Here is a 15,384-nt window from a genome sequence, read left to right as displayed (position 1 = left end):
GCCACCGCCCCGCTTATATGTCTTTTAATTGCTTTTTATATATTCTGTCTTTTGATTTATTACTCTGTACAGTACTTTGGTCCACTGTGGTCGTTTTGTAGGTGCTTTATAAATAAAGTTGGATTGGATAACAATCATATTAAAGATTCTTGTCTTTTTTACAGCATTCATTCAACAGATTTGCTCCCCTTTATCGGTTCCAACATTTGTCCTTAACATTAGCCCTTGCTTTGTCTTCTTTTTTCTTTTTTTTAACAATTATTGCAATATTATCGTGAACCTTTAATATTAATCATGACATTTTCAGCGTTTGTGTGGTAGCAACCATCTTGGAATCCCTTATCGGCGTCGGGGAGGCTGATCCGAGTTTGCGAGTTGGAAATCCGAGTTCAGGATGCCCTCTGAACTCTGTCTCCAAAAGGAACGCACCACGACACACTCGTGTCCACATCTCCACCTCCTATGTCACATTTCTTTGTCCACGTTGTTCTTTCAGTGGAGGTTGAAAGCTGTGGAAAGTCCTCCAGCTTTTGAGACACGTCTGACTGTGACGAGGGGGCTGCAGCCCAGGAATGTGTACATATAGGCAGGCCCTGTAATGTAGGTCTCAGGCATGTGTTTACATGCCGGGCTTTGTTCAAAAAGAGTGTGTGTGTGTGTGTGTCTGTGTCTGTGTGTCATGTGTTTTCATCTCCATCCAGTGCAACTGCATGTGCCCTCACAGTGAGTGAGTGCGTGGTTACAACAGATGGTGAGCTGAGGTGTAAATATGGTAACGGGCGGGAAGTTTGGTGAGGCAAGACTTCCTTTAAACCTGTGATCTGACCTTGTGACCTCCCCACCCCCCTTCTTTTTCACTTGTTTCACTCTTGTGTTAAAACACACACACACACACACACACACACACGTTTGTGCAGCATTCATAGTGAGGACACTCATAGATATAATGCATTCCCTAGCACCTTACCCTAACCTCAACCATCACAACGAAGCGTCTTAAAACCAATTCTATCCTTAACCCTAGAACCATCAAAAAAGCCTATCAAAGAATGTGAGTACCAGCCAAAATGTCCTCACAAAGACACCCATACAAGAACACACAGACACACAGGTGGGTCTCTTTAAATGGATGTGTTGTTTCACCTGCTGTGGCTCGTGTTTCCTGTGCAAACGTCGCCAGCCTCATTAAAGACATGAAAAAGTAACAGCACAGTGTTTGTCCTACAATCATCACAATCATTAATGCCAACTATGGTGAGGAGCAACAAGCTGCAAACTAAAGACACAAAAAGCTAAATTCATTAAAACATTGCAATATATAGAAAGAAAAAAAACATGGCCACAAAGGTTATCATGATAAGGAGTTTCACATTAGTTGAAAGTGATGCATATAAATAGCCAGTTGTGTGTAATTTACAATAACAATGAAGGTCTATGCATCTATAATGAAATAATAGTTAAAAACTAGTTCAATATCTGTCTATCTATATATCTATCTATCACTAGACAAACTTAAAAAAGTGCTTTATTCTGTTACATCTAAGTCGTAACTAACTAACGTTTGCTAGTTATACAAAGAATCTTGCTTATTATAGTTTGAATTCACTTAATTCAATTAGGTGTAACCATTTATCTATATATCTATCTATAGACAATCTTTAAAAGAAAACACTTCAATCAGTAATAAATTAAATAAATGTGGTTCATTCAAAGTTAGATGAAGACTACATGGTTCTCAACATCTTCTGCTCTATCTATCTTTATTTTGAATTAACTTAACTTATTCTGTTTCTATTAATTTACCTATGATCAATATATTTACTCTTCTGAGTGAGAATTGTGGGGGAAAAGCAGCTTTAAGCTTCTCAAGACAGATGAGTCAAGCATTAAAGTACCAGGGAGGAGGCTTGTCACAGCAAATATACAGTGTGTGATTATCAAACCGCAACGTTTGCACAAGTGCATAGACAACACATCAACACACTGTTGAGTTTTATAACATTTCTACTGTAGAAACGGTGTATTATGATGATTGTTGTTATTGAATTACTGTCCAGCTACATGTATATGTAATGTATGTATGTACCGAGCTTCTAATATAATGTGGTCATTTTTAAAGCTGCACTATAACAAACTTTTTTTAATTGATATGTGCTTCTCTTCTACATGATTTTCTTTGTTTATAAATAGATGAATGTGACAAACATGTAAATAAGTAAACAGGACAGGTCAACTTTTGTTATGATCTTTGTGTTGGATGTTTGTTTGTTTTAAACTACACTGTGAGTTTCGTCTTACTTTCTCTGTAATCCTTTAATAAGCGTGTTTCTCCTTTCTCTCTTTGTTATGTTGCTGTTTATCACTTTCAGGTAATGACGTGACCTAACAGCACAAGTGAACACATGAGAGTTTGATGCAAAAGTTGACAAACAAACAAACAAACACTTGCTCGGTAAGAGTGGGTCAGAACTTACTCGGATCACTGCTCCAGGCTCTAGCGGCGTACATCTCGTTGTAGACGGCGACAGCACAGACCAGCAGGATGGCAGAGAACAGCAGGCATTTGCTGTTCCGCCGCAGCTTCTTCAGGGGGAAAAACACCGAGATCATGTTTGGCTCCACAGTATCGGTTTCTACATCAGTCACCGGCTTTGTCAAACCGACACAGGGAGCGGGAGCGACACCCGAGACCGCGAAGCCCGTCCTGCTGCTGCTGCTGCTGCCAGCCGCAGTCCGCTGCTCACGGCGGGTTCACGCTCACTCAGCAGCTACCGGTGTCCCACACCATGAAGAGCAGAGGCGCCGCTGCTTCCTCCTCTCATCCCGCGGGAAGAAAGTTCCAGCGCGACTAGACGCGAACAAGAACCAGACGCTGCGAACTCGTTCTATCACTTAGAACTTCAGACACGTTTCCTTCTGCTGTGCTTCTTACACACCGCTCCGGGAAGAAGATGCTGGTGTTACCGCCGCTGCTCTGAGCCTCTGAGGCTCTGACCTGTGGTTGCAGACCAGGCTGCTCCCACACTAATTAACACACACGCGCGCGCACGCACACACACACACACACACACACACACACACAAACAGGAAGTTAGCGTCTGCTCTGCCTTCAAAATAAAGCCATCTGCCGGAAAAACCGGATGTAAACACAAACATGAAACAATTTCTCGACCTTCATTTTAGGGCTCTTGAAATATCTATTCTATACTGTCAGGATTCTTTAAATATAATGTAAGACTTTCTAAGAATACCTCTTATGGTGTCTTTAAACACGACTTAACCGTGCCAGGTACCAGGTATTTGTTTAGTACCTGCTCTGTTGAGGTTCCAAGTGAGCTGAGTATGTATGAGATTAACGTGGGTTAATCTCCAACAATTAACAGGGAAACTAACTCTAAAATCTCAATATTTAACCGAGGTGTCTGGTGTATTTAGCAACGGCATGAACTGATTCTATTAAATAAAATATATATATTATTATAAAAATATTTCTAGCAAATTTATGTGGAATTATATTCCACATACCGGCTGTATGTGGCCCACGTGTCACCAGTTTGACACCTCTGGTTTAGGCTATAAAACACGTAAAAATGGGTTTCAGGAAAAATTCAAGAAAACATTTCAAATCTGTATTAAGATTAAGATTAAGATTAAGATTAACTTTATTGTCCAACAAGTGGGAAATTTGTCTTTGCCCTACACCCATGCTGCAGTCGAAAAAACATATACAACATGATACAAATACAATACACCACGATACAACAAATTTTAAAATGACCCTAATGGTGAGTAATACACAACATGGTGCCCAACAGTGCGCTCTCAACACATTTCCCATTTCTGCTGAATGAATAAATAAATAAAATAAAAGTAGCCATGAAAAACACAACCCTGAGCCTATTTCGGTTTTTATCTGCCACTATTTAAAAGCCTAATAGACACAGGAATAAAAGGAATCAGTTCAGTCTGCAGCGAGGAGCTCTAAACCTCCTCCCAGAGGGCAGCATCTCATACTCTGTGTGCAGAATGTGACTAGCGTCGCTAACGATTCTATTGGCTTGTCTTAAAGTATCCTGTACACAAATACTCTGCATGGATATGTGCTTGACACCAATAATTTTCCATGCAGAATGAATCAATCGGGACAGTTTGTTTTTTAACTGTACAGAGAGGTTTAATATGAAAAGATGAGTCACTAGTGAAAGAAGAAAAGTACATTTCACTTCATATTAATGTTCAGCTGTTTAATTGTGCTCCAGTGTCTGCAGATTCATATACATAAGAAATCCCCCACATAACAGAAAACCTTAAGAACAAATAAGTCAAGAATGTCAAAGCAGAGATGTAACTATTGTTTATTATATCCTTCCGTCAGGGCAGAACAAACCATAGCCCTTCTGACAAAACAAAACTCATCACATGGCCCACAGCCCGGCTGTATGTGACAACACAGAGCTGAATCACACACACGCATTCATAAGTTTTTACAGTAAATTAAGACTAACACTTAACTGTTTTTTTTATTACTTGAGCTCATTGAGGAAAAAGCTATTTCACGCTCCTTTCTACTGTAGCTGCTTTTAAAAAAAACAATGCACATATTCCAGTTAACAGTTGAACTCATTTCATGAACATTACAGAAAAATCACAAGCACAATACAGGGGAGGGGGAAAAAGAATAATAATTATAATTACAAAGTCAAAGCAAATGTCAACAACAGTCTTGTACCTTCAGGGCTAAAGGGGAGCAGGAAAAAGGTCTCATTGTCCCATATTATCCACAGTGCTGCTACATATGTACTTTGGGACATTAAAATTCAGACATGTCATATTTGTGCACACAGTCATCACAACTCTGAGAATTGATCAGTAGGCCCAGGAAGAGAGTTGGATGGATAGCAGAAAAAGAACAAAACACCATGAAGAAGGATCAATGTTCTAGCCCTTGACGGGTGAGGGGTTGGGATTTCATTTTTTTTTCCTACCCAAAATGCTGAGACACCACATGTGCAGTTCAAAGCTGTGGATTTAACAACAAAAACAGGGTTCAGGGGTGAGTGATGTCGTGGCACTCCAAAGATTTGTTTACTAACTAGAACAGCAAAAAAAAGCCCAGACACAAGCTGGCAAAGGCAGTGCTCCTGTGTGCCAGCGCCAATTCTCCCACATACACCCACACGCATTCACTCACGCGCACACACTCTTAACACAAAGAGCTGAAGTTACAAAAAGTCTGAAATTACACATGAACAGTAAATACAGTCGGAGCTTCATCTATGCCTTTTCTTCACTTGCAGACTCTTTTTCTCTGCTCTCCACCTCCATCTCATCTCCATCGCCGTTCTGTTTGCTGTCACCGGCCACTTTCACTGCTTCCTTCTGCTCAATGAAGGCAGAAAAAGACAGAGACAGAGGGAAACATGTTTAACCTCTATGACAATCTATACATATGCTGATTCTGCCCCCTTGTGGCTGACAACTCCTCACCTTGGAATCCCTCTCTGCAAATCTCTGGAACATGTTGGCGTAGATGCGTTTGTCTTTCTCGTGCTGCTCCTTAATATGTTTCTGACAAAGAAGCACCTGGTGTGTAAAGACATAAGACTGTTTAGTTTGTATTTCACTCTACCCTCATGATGACAGTCACTGGGCTGATACAACATGAAGACATGAATGTGTACCTGGCTCTTGGCAGCCTTGTTGGCAGGATAGAGCTGAATAACTCGCTGGAAGTCGTCTCTCGCCTTGTCAAACTCCTTCATACCAAACTGCGCCTCGCCCCTTCGGAACAAAGCTTTCTCATTGGCTGCGTCCAACTGCAGAGCCTGTAATCATGAATCAAATCATAACCTGCATAATTATGATTACAATTAGAATGATTCAAAAGTTGGGTTGGGTTTTTGGCCATGGTTGTTTACATGAATCACAGATCATGATTCTGACACAGATGACTTTCACGCTCACACTCACTCATTGATTCTCCACACGAGGGTCATGTGGGAGCTGGAGCCAATCCCAGCTGACACAGGGCTAAAAGGCGGGGTCACACCCTGCCTGGACACTCTCACACTTACAATCAATTTAGAGTGTCCAATTAACCAAATCACCTCCACACAGACAGACCATGACACTCCACACAGAAAGGCCCTCAGTAAAAGTGGGATTCAAACCTGTGACCTTCTTGCTGTGAGGCAACAATGCAAGCCACTGTCATACCATGTGTCTGACACAGATCAGGATTTTCATTTTCATTTAAAAAACAATTGTTAACCTTGTGAGATTCACAATGAGGGGAACAGACTGCTTTCTCCAGTTAAACATGTCAGTAATTAGTGCTTACAAGTGGACCCACATAAGAGACATTAAATTGAAGCACTTTGACTTCAACATCAAAAGTGGTTGTAAAATAAGCCACATATATAAGTTACCTTGTCACAGTTTTCTAAGGCTAGGCCTGGCTCCTGCAGTTTAAGGAAGCACATAGCCAAGTTCAAATGTGCAGCCAGCCGCAGGGCTTTCGCTTTCTTCTCATTCTCCTCGGACAAACCAGATTCATGCTCCAGCCATGACACAATCCTTTTATACTGGACTGATGCCTGCTTGTATTTTCCTTCCTGAGGAATAGAAAATCATAGGAAAACATTAAGAATCAGCAATCAAAATCGGCCTATGATTTGTTTTATTGTTGCCTGCTTTATAAATACAATATCCCCTGTTTACTGTACCTTAAAATACTGTGTTCCCTTCTCTTTGACTAAGCTGCTCTGTTCCAGCTTCTCGTCTGTGTTCATTTCCCATGATTCCTTGGCCTACAGAAAAACATTTTTAACGACTCAGAGGGGAAAACTGTTGCAGCACACAAACTGCCCAACTAAAAATCAAGTAGCACGAGTTACACAGCACCAAGAACAAAGAAGAAAAATGTTTTCACTCGGTTTAATGGACTGAATGTTAGAAGTACTGACTCCCACTGTGCAGGGTTCTAGGCAGGATTTTATTTTAGTGTAATGGTAAATGCGAGGGAGCACGGCGACCAAGCGGAGGGGTTTGTGCGGAATGAAATCAAGTGATTTTGAGGCAAAATAAAAACTTTACGTTACAAGGCAGGAGCTGCAATCACTTTATGACAAGTGCAAACAAAGGGTAATAAACGCCACTGGATTATTGAATTGTGAGGTAACTAAAGATTCACAACCCTAATGTTTACCTTCTCAAACGCTGCCATCTTAATCTTGTATTGCAGCATTGCTCCTCCTGGAATGTTATACTTAACATTTCCTTCAATCCCAAAGCCATACCTGCAAATCAAAGATAATCATCAGTAATTATTTCAAATGTTGTGACTATGCCTTGTACTAAACATAGCTGTGCAGGGTTAATTTGGTGTGGTATCATAATCACAGCTTAGGTTTTAACTCTTATGTATGTGGCAAATTTCCTTAATGTCATCTTTAACCCTGAACACAACACAAGATTGGGTTTTTACACTTGTGAATTTAACACATTTGCTTAAAATGGGTTGGATTAGGACAGTATTAGTTGTACTGGTGTGATTCAACACGGCTTCGTTAAGATGTGAACAACTGATATCCTTTAAAAATGTGATTTTTATTGTCTGTATTAGTGGACACAATAAGGAAACAACTCTTACTTATTGTCTTAAAGTTTAAGCTTTAAAAAATAGAGAATGAGTTTTAAACAAATGCCATTAATATATACAAGAATATAATACTATTACTATATCCAAAAATTAAATTTAAACAAATTTATAATGACTCTTAATTTCTTAAATTAATTCCCAGATGCCGCCGTCATGTTACACTGAAAGCCGAACACGTGTAGAACACAATTAATTGCAAATGACACGCTAACATTTAATTTCCTACCATTTCAATGTTACGTTAGTTGAACATTAACGTAATTTAACCCAGTTACTGTGTGTTAACCTTAACTCTGGCGTACAGAGCCGGGCGTTTATCCCGCAGATGGTGAAACATATTACTCGTATTTCCTCCATTTGGCTTAAAAAAATGACTAAGGTGTCATTGTGGATGACGGCCATCCACCTGCAATCACGCCACAAAAAATGGCGTGATTGCAGGTGGATGACCGTCATCCACAATGACACCGTAGTCATTTTTTTTAAGCCAAAAAACTTCCACAAGGCTGATTTAATGCGCTTTGTTGGAGGGAATAACTCTTCCTCTGCCAGATTTTAACAATTGGGGACGGTATCAAGGAAAAGTTATGATTAATATACCGTAGCGCTTAATACGTGATTAATTGTGAAATCAAGTAATCGCGACATCCCTACTCTCGAGTCTATTAGTGGTCACATGACACTGAATCCTGCCACTCAGTGCTGACTGCTGCAGCGAGGATGACTTCTGCGGCATGCATTCATCGAGTAAGTTTACATGCGTGTTTCATCGTGATGTGAAGTCATTTGTATACTTGATATTGTCAATTTGCACATCGTTAAAAAACAAGTGCTACTATCACAGACAATATATATCACCCACCTCTAATATTGCAACTATAGTTACTGAAAGACTTACATAAATTTGAACAGGTGACATGGCCACAGTAACTACTTTAAGCCTACTTTAACGACAATGATAAAAATCAATAGAAAAATAAAATAAAAATGAAACCCTCACTATTGTAGTGACATCATTAAATTAGTAATAATGATCATACTTGGGCTTCATGGTGAAGAGAGCCTCCTCTCCTTGCTCCATAGCCATGATAGCTTTCTCCACTCCAGGTGGCAAGCCAAGACTCTCCCCATCACCAATCTCAAATTTCAGCTCTCTCTCGTCAAACACGCGACCCTCACAGGTGCCCTCCACAGTTACTACAAGAGGTAAAGAAAAGAAGAAGCTTGGATTAGGTTAAGCAACAACATCCTGCTGGTCAACTGTGGGTTAAACTAAAGAGTAATCCTGCCATCTCATATAGGTTGTGTTATTTATATACTCTACTACTTGCCCCCTCTCCACTCATTAAAACTGAAATGCACCTGTGAAAAGTTTGTGGAGCTGATGCTATGTCCCGTACATGCTGCTTTGATTCAGAAGAGTTACAATGGAGTTCAACTGTCACTTTTCTGTCACAACATTCAGTCCCAAACCTTAAGACACATCTCCACATATGCATGTTGTTTTGTGCTCTGGTGATAAAATGAACTTGACATTTATAGAGGGCAGGATGAAAAGAACAGGATATTGAAGAAAATCTGACACTTGACTAGGGGTGTCACAATTCTCCAAATCCTCGATTCGATTTAAGTTTAAGGTCACGATTCGATTCTCCATGTCTTTTTTTCTCTCTTTTAGCGCAGATCTGTCATTTTTCTACAATCTTTGGTTTTATGTCATTTAATTAACCATGTAATTCCCATGTTGACAGTCTACATGATGCCATGAGTGATATGTCCACCATTTGTTTGCAATGTACCACACTACATTTAATGCCAAATTTTAATTATTTATTAACAATATGAATGTAACTCGCAGGCTTTCATCAGTGCTGTCGCTAAATACACCAGACTCGTCTGTTAAATTATGAGATATTAGACATTTGCCTGGTAATTGTTGGTAAAGTATTTTTAACTGATCTACAGTTCGGCATTGTTTGGTTTCATTCTTTTGCCTCTTCCTGTGACCTATCAGTGCAAGGCAGTCTGACGACGTCATGCATTTTCCCTGGTTATGACGTCCCGAGTCGAGCTAGTGGAAACACGCCATACAATAATAACAATAACAATAACAACAATAACGATAACAATAATAACAATAAGCGCTTCATGCAGGGCCTAAAGAAATCACACATTACTTGAATGCCTAATTGAATGTTTCTAATCTTTGTTCATGATTGCAATAAACATTTTGAATTGTGAAAAAAAAATCGAGCCAGAGAATCATGATCGATGTCAATTCTAAAAAAAAAAAGAAAACTGAATGCTCCATAAGTAATTAGGGCAAGGGGTGAAATGGGACTGAGCCTTGATGTGAGCCTTTACCTTCAACAGAAGCTCCTTCATTTGGCTTAGAATATCCCTGGCCTTTGGTAATAATGCGATGAATGATTCCTCCATCCTCATTTTCAGTTATGTCCTCTCCTCGGAAATCAAACAGTTCCACCTACAAGTGTCCATACAGGTTAAGTTAGGATCAAGGTAAAGCATATTGTATTTAAATCACATTCCCTGAAATATACATTGTAGTATGTAATGATAAAATAAAACATTCAGACAACATGGAGGCTACATCCACACATTTTCATTTGATAATACAGTCATGCATTTTAGCTCTGTTCGAGAGGCAATCCACATTCATACCAACTTTCAGGTACAGGACGCTGATTCCTTAGCAATCATTTGCTTGGTTTCAGAAAGTACTAACAAGAAAAAACAAAGGTGAAAAGTATGGACACCTGTTGTGAGACAGACGACGAGGTGAAAGTGAAACCAAGTGTTTACAGAGCTTTTTTCGTTCCCAGTTTATAGTCTAATCATTATTGGTAAGCACCAATGAGGAAGTGAAGGTGGGTCATCTTTTCAAATGTCTCAAATGAAATGAGAACTGAGCTAGTACTGTTTGCAAACGTGTCCATTTTCAGGGCTTGAAAATGCCAGGGTAGTGTGGAAAGCAATAGAATTTGATGTAGAAAGTGATTTGATTTCACTCTGTAGACAAGTCCGCAAGGACTAAAAAAAAGGGACTCAATCACAAACCCCCTGTGCACAAGAGGCGGGCTAAACCGAGATGACAACAGAGAAGCAATATCTAGGACCTTTTGTATTAATCCAACAAGGCAGCCACCTAAGAGTAGACGTTTTTCGATTAGGCTGTTTCTTCTAAAAGTCATTAGACACCATTACTAGATCCTAAAAAACTACAACAAGCACATTTATTGACATGTTTTCCATTGCTCACCCAAATCATTGGTCTGATTAGTTGTAGGTTTATCTAATTGTGTACAGCGAAAGTAGGAGGCGACTACACCCTTTCATGATTCATACTCGATCTCACATGAGATTGAGATGCAACGCACAAACACACACACACACACACACACACTTGCTTTACAAGTGACTTGTAAAGCAGTTGTTTTCAGTGTAGCTGAATCATTATAATCAGTTCAAATATTTGTTCAGTACTTCCTCCATGACCGGAGCACAGCCTCGTCTGACACAGCCACTGGACTGACATACAGCGGCAGGGTATGTGATGCAGCTCACCGGTCGCAATCAGCAGTGCTGTCGCTAAATACGGAGATTAACCCACGTTTTTAGGATTGTTAAGTCCTTTTATCTGATCTACAGTTTGGCTTGATTCTTGTGTTGGGCGCCTCTTCCTGTGACGCCGCTCTGACCAATCAGTGGCCGGCAGTCTGGCGACGTCACACATAGTGCCTACTCAGCTCGTTTGGAACCTCGCCAGAGAAGGTACTAAAAACAGTACCTGGAATCAGGTACTACGCTAATGGAAATGCAACTTAACTGTGCCGAGGCGAACCAGTGGAAACAAGCCATTAGACTCGCAACGCCAAGCCCTTGGAACTCACTCTCTCTGGCTATTCGCCAGGCACCAACTCTGGAGTCTTTTAAATATATGTTTTACCAATTAATTGTGTTTGTGTTTGTCGTGTTTCGTTCTGTTATTACCGTTTATAAAGCAACCTTGGGTTTCTTAAAAGGCACAATTGAAGCTATTATTATTGTTCGTGTGGATGTAGCCTGGGACTTACCTCAAAAATAAGAGTAGCATTGGGTGGTATCTTGGGAGGGCTGCCTGCAGATCCATAAGCATACTCTGGTTTACAGATGAGCTGGCACAACTCTCCCGCTTTCATTGTGGCTACACCTATGTCCCACGCCATTATGACTTGACCTGAACAAAGAGAAGACAAATTATCAACACACTAGATGGGTAACTATCAACCATGACACATAAATGCTCATGTCTTTGTTACATGTAAAGACCAACCTTTGCCTAACTCGAAGGAAAACTTGTCTCCTCCGCCTCTGCTGGAGTCAAACTGAGTACCATCCACAAATGTGCCCACATAATGTACAAACACTTTATCGCCAGTCATGGGAAACTCTGTGCCTGTGCCTTCCCTTTTCACCAGCTGGAACACAAAAACATCATGAGAACTTCATATTAAGAACTGAGGGTGAATTATTATATTACATAATTATAATCAACTACAACTATGAGTCATTTGACCACATGGTTTTAAACAGCTGCACACATATTTAGTCTGTAGTCTGATACTTTGCATCAGAGGAGTTGAATGAACATAGACTATCTCATTTAATCGAACCTCTTGGTGAGTGTGTGTGTCTACATGTCTTTCTGTAGTTGGATACAGTTTTGTTTAAAAGCACCATTGTGACATTTCTCTAGTTTCAAATAAATGTCTGGTGGGACACTTTGCTTTAACATTGAGGTTATAAATAAATTAGGTCAGTAAAAGGTTCATATGGCATGTTTTGACATTATGAAGGTAAGGGTAGGGACTGCATTATGTCTATTACTGTCCTAACAATTACTAAAAAGCCAGCGTGTGTGTGTTGGAATATTAAATAACATAACTGTCATTTACATTTGGCATTTCCCATAGCCTTAACGAGATGTAGATACGTGGGTTGCATACTTGTTTTGTGTTTTGATACCATGTTGATAAGCAATGTATGAAAGCAATGATAGAAAACAAGATTAAAGTGTTGTCAACACAGTGGTTTACACGGTAGCCTAGCTAAAAAACAGCTAACATTATCGTAAACGAATGAGAGAATAACAAGCAAACAAGTAACCACTCAACTAGCTGGGTTGACATAAAGCATCAAAACAGCGTCATTTACCTTTAAAACGCCCCCGTCTTTCTTTGGGGTGATGTCCTCTCCCTCCATAGGGATGGTGTGTTGTCCTTCACTTGTCTGCTCCTCTGCAGTCATTTTCATTGTCAAGAGGCTGATGTCCTCCTGAGATCTGTACCACAATTCAAGACAGTTGAGGCTAAAGCTAACTACTGCTCAAACCAGAGTGAAGCAGGCAGCACCCGCTAGCTTTATTGAGCTACTCTCAATACTGCTATATAAAATACAAATAAAATGCGCAGTAAAGCTCCCGGGTAGCAGCGCAGAAAGCAGCCTGCTCTTACTGAACACCTCTCACACCTGGCTCCGAGCAGAGGACGAGCATTCAGGGAGGAAGCTTCACGTCCACGTTGTCTCGCCGTCTGAGATTTGACAAACGGTTATAGAAGGACGGAGAAGTTTCCAGACAGTCTACGAGTTACCGCGGGGTATGAGCGCAGTTGCCAAGTCTCGCGAGAGCAACAAGCACCCCGGTCTGCAGTAACACGTTCAAAGGCAAATATACTGAATTAAAAAGCATATTCCCAAACGTCATATGTTTGAGACTCCTGAAAATGCAACAATAATACCTAATAATAATATATATATATATATATATATATATATATATATATATATATATATATAATACAACTTCATGTAGCTGGGAAGTAACGTTTAGCCTGCCTCTCTCTGTGTGTGTGTGTGTGTGTGTATTCATACCTGTGTGTGTGAGTGCGGGCAGAAGCTTTTTGCTGCCAATCAGATTAGTATCACTTTATAACGCACTTTATAGCGCAAACTCTATCGTTATAACAATATATACAGTTTGATGTTACAACGTGAAGCACACATATAGACTACCATATTAGTACGAGACCTATATTACAACAACAATGTATTATTATTCCTGTTTATAATGTGATGAAGTAGTGTTCACCTGTACGTTGTGGGAAGAGCGAATGCGTCAACGGTTTACGTTCTTCTTCTAACAATAATCTCCGGCAGGCTATACACATAGAGGGGGTAATGCTGCCCCCTACAGGAAGAAAACCATTTGCTCGTTACCTTATATCGCTGTGATCTTGAGATTTTAACGCTTCACTACACGATAGAACTTGATATAGTTAAAAAATGTAAGTTTTGATTAAACTTCTGATTATTATTTAACCTCTATTTTAATTGTAGACTGTTTCTTTTAGCACCCTGTGTTGGTACAGGACAGGCTGCAGTCAGGTTAAATGGCTTAGAGGCAAAATTCTACTCTCTCAAGTTGAAGGTTTATCTAAATCAGTGGTTCCCAAAGACTGGGTCGGGACCAGTGGTGTAGTCCAGGGTATACGACGGTATACTCCTACAACCCATCTGTGGGTCGGTTGTAGGAGATTTTTTTGTGTTATCTCAGGTGTTACACATATGGCTGTAAGTTAATCACTACTTTATGCACAATTTTGCTCGTCATGATTTATATTGTGATCTCTAAAAAGTGGGTCACCATACTCACAGTTTAGACTGAGGAGGGCAGCATTACACCTCTAGTGTACATCTACCTTTATCCTCCACACTGGGGTCGCGGGGGTGCTGTGCCAATCTCAGCTGACATAGGCTTTTGTTTAGTGGCTAAAACCAGTTTTTCCCTTTTTCAAGTTTGTCCAATACTCTGATATACCTTACGTCAGGGGTTGGACAAAATATAGATACAACTATGATTGTCCTGACCTACAGTTATGGTAACGTTAATGTCAAATATTGACATTTAAATTTTCTCATCCAACTTTCATATTCACAAATAATTTCCTTGAGCCTTCTGCTGATTCAGGCTCAAACTAAAAAGCTTAATCTTTTAAGCAATTGTTTTAGGTAGTGGTCTATTCTCTTTATGTTACCTTAGAGTTTTGTTTCCATAGTAACCCTGGCTTGGGTCGGTATCTCTATATTTCTTTGATTACTTCACCCCACGGAGTTGGAATGAAATATTGTTTTTGGTGACCAAGAGGAGCGAAATTATGATTTATGTTACCTACCTGCGTTAACCAAGAAATTTGACCCTGACGTGATTTGAACACGCAACCTTCTGATCTGGAGTCAGACGCGCTACCGTTGCGCCACAGAGTCTGTTGCACGATCTCATATATCAGAGAAGTTAGCTCCAAATCTATATGTGATAGTTACTCATCTTTAACGTTGACAGCAGAGGCCGACAGAGGCTTGTTGCGTTAATGGGGTGAAAGTCTGCCATCTCTGATTGCCTTGTTGTAATTGTATACTTGTTCAAATAAAGTTTTATTAAAAAAACGAAAAGGAAAAAAACGGGCGTTCATGGTAGTATTAAATTATTTTACAGGTACGCCCAGGAAAGGCGGTGCGTTTGAGTAGAACATAGTAACCGCATTTTTGATGCATATCATGTACTGTTATATAATTTTTATATTCAGATAATTTATATAAACGAAACATTTCTACGATATCGAACACATAGAGGTCATGTAGGCACTTAGCCCCGTACACGCAAGCAC

The 15,384-nt window shown here is 40.0% G+C and overlaps 2 protein-coding genes and 1 non-coding gene across 4 annotated transcripts in view; all 3 read right to left on the bottom strand.

The window, feature by feature from the left end:
• Positions 1–3,006, bottom strand: part of b4galnt3b (beta-1,4-N-acetyl-galactosaminyl transferase 3b) — a 33,877-nt gene extending 30,871 nt beyond the window's left edge. Inside the window, exon 1 of the mRNA XM_058645048.1 lies at positions 2,475–3,006. Coding sequence (XP_058501031.1) covers positions 2,475–2,610 — 136 coding nt within the window. The 5' untranslated portion in view covers positions 2,611–3,006. The remainder of the gene's footprint in view (positions 1–2,474) is intronic.
• A 1,325-nt stretch (positions 3,007–4,331) lies between these two features.
• Positions 4,332–13,893, bottom strand: fkbp4 (FKBP prolyl isomerase 4). 2 transcript variants are annotated; one of them, XM_058645050.1, is made up of 12 exons: positions 13,809–13,893; positions 12,875–13,001; positions 11,994–12,138; positions 11,755–11,897; positions 10,025–10,145; positions 8,701–8,857; positions 7,208–7,298; positions 6,726–6,809; positions 6,429–6,614; positions 5,682–5,825; positions 5,488–5,583; positions 4,332–5,379 (listed from the first exon to the last, which is right to left on the bottom strand). In XM_058645050.1, the coding sequence occupies exons 2-12, from the start codon at positions 12,971–12,973 to the stop codon at positions 5,275–5,277; spliced, it is 1,371 nt and encodes a 456-aa protein (XP_058501033.1). In that variant the 5' UTR covers positions 12,974–13,001; positions 13,809–13,893; the 3' UTR covers positions 4,332–5,274. The 2 variants fall into 2 exon arrangements, with proteins under 2 accessions (XP_058501033.1, XP_058501032.1); XM_058645049.1 differs by lacking the exon at positions 13,809–13,893 and adding an exon at positions 13,190–13,297.
• Positions 13,894–14,911: 1,018 nt separating this feature from the next.
• Positions 14,912–14,983, bottom strand: trnaw-cca (transfer RNA tryptophan (anticodon CCA)). Its single transcript has one exon. It is a non-coding gene; the product is annotated as a tRNA-Trp (tRNA).
• Between the last annotated feature and the right edge of the window lie 401 nt (positions 14,984–15,384).

This window comes from Solea solea, chromosome 12 (assembly GCF_958295425.1).
Source record: "Solea solea chromosome 12, fSolSol10.1, whole genome shotgun sequence".
In the NCBI taxonomy this organism is placed as follows: Eukaryota; Metazoa; Chordata; class Actinopteri; order Pleuronectiformes; family Soleidae; genus Solea; species Solea solea.
Note: the sequence above shows the minus strand (reverse complement) of the source record. Positions and strands in the feature narration are given on the sequence as shown.

Excerpts from the sequence above, each read along its gene's own strand:
- fkbp4 (XM_058645050.1), bottom strand. The coding sequence starts at position 12,973 with ATGAAAATGACTGCAGAGGAGCAGACAAGTGAAGGACAACACACCATC. Across the intron at positions 10,146-11,754 it reads ATGCTACTCTTATTTTTGAG|GTGGAACTGTTTGATTTCCG; the intron begins GTAAGTCCCAGG and ends GGACACTTGTAG. Across the intron at positions 5,380-5,487 it reads TTGCAGAGAGGGATTCCAAG|AAGGAAGCAGTGAAAGTGGC; the intron begins GTGAGGAGTTGT and ends TTCATTGAGCAG.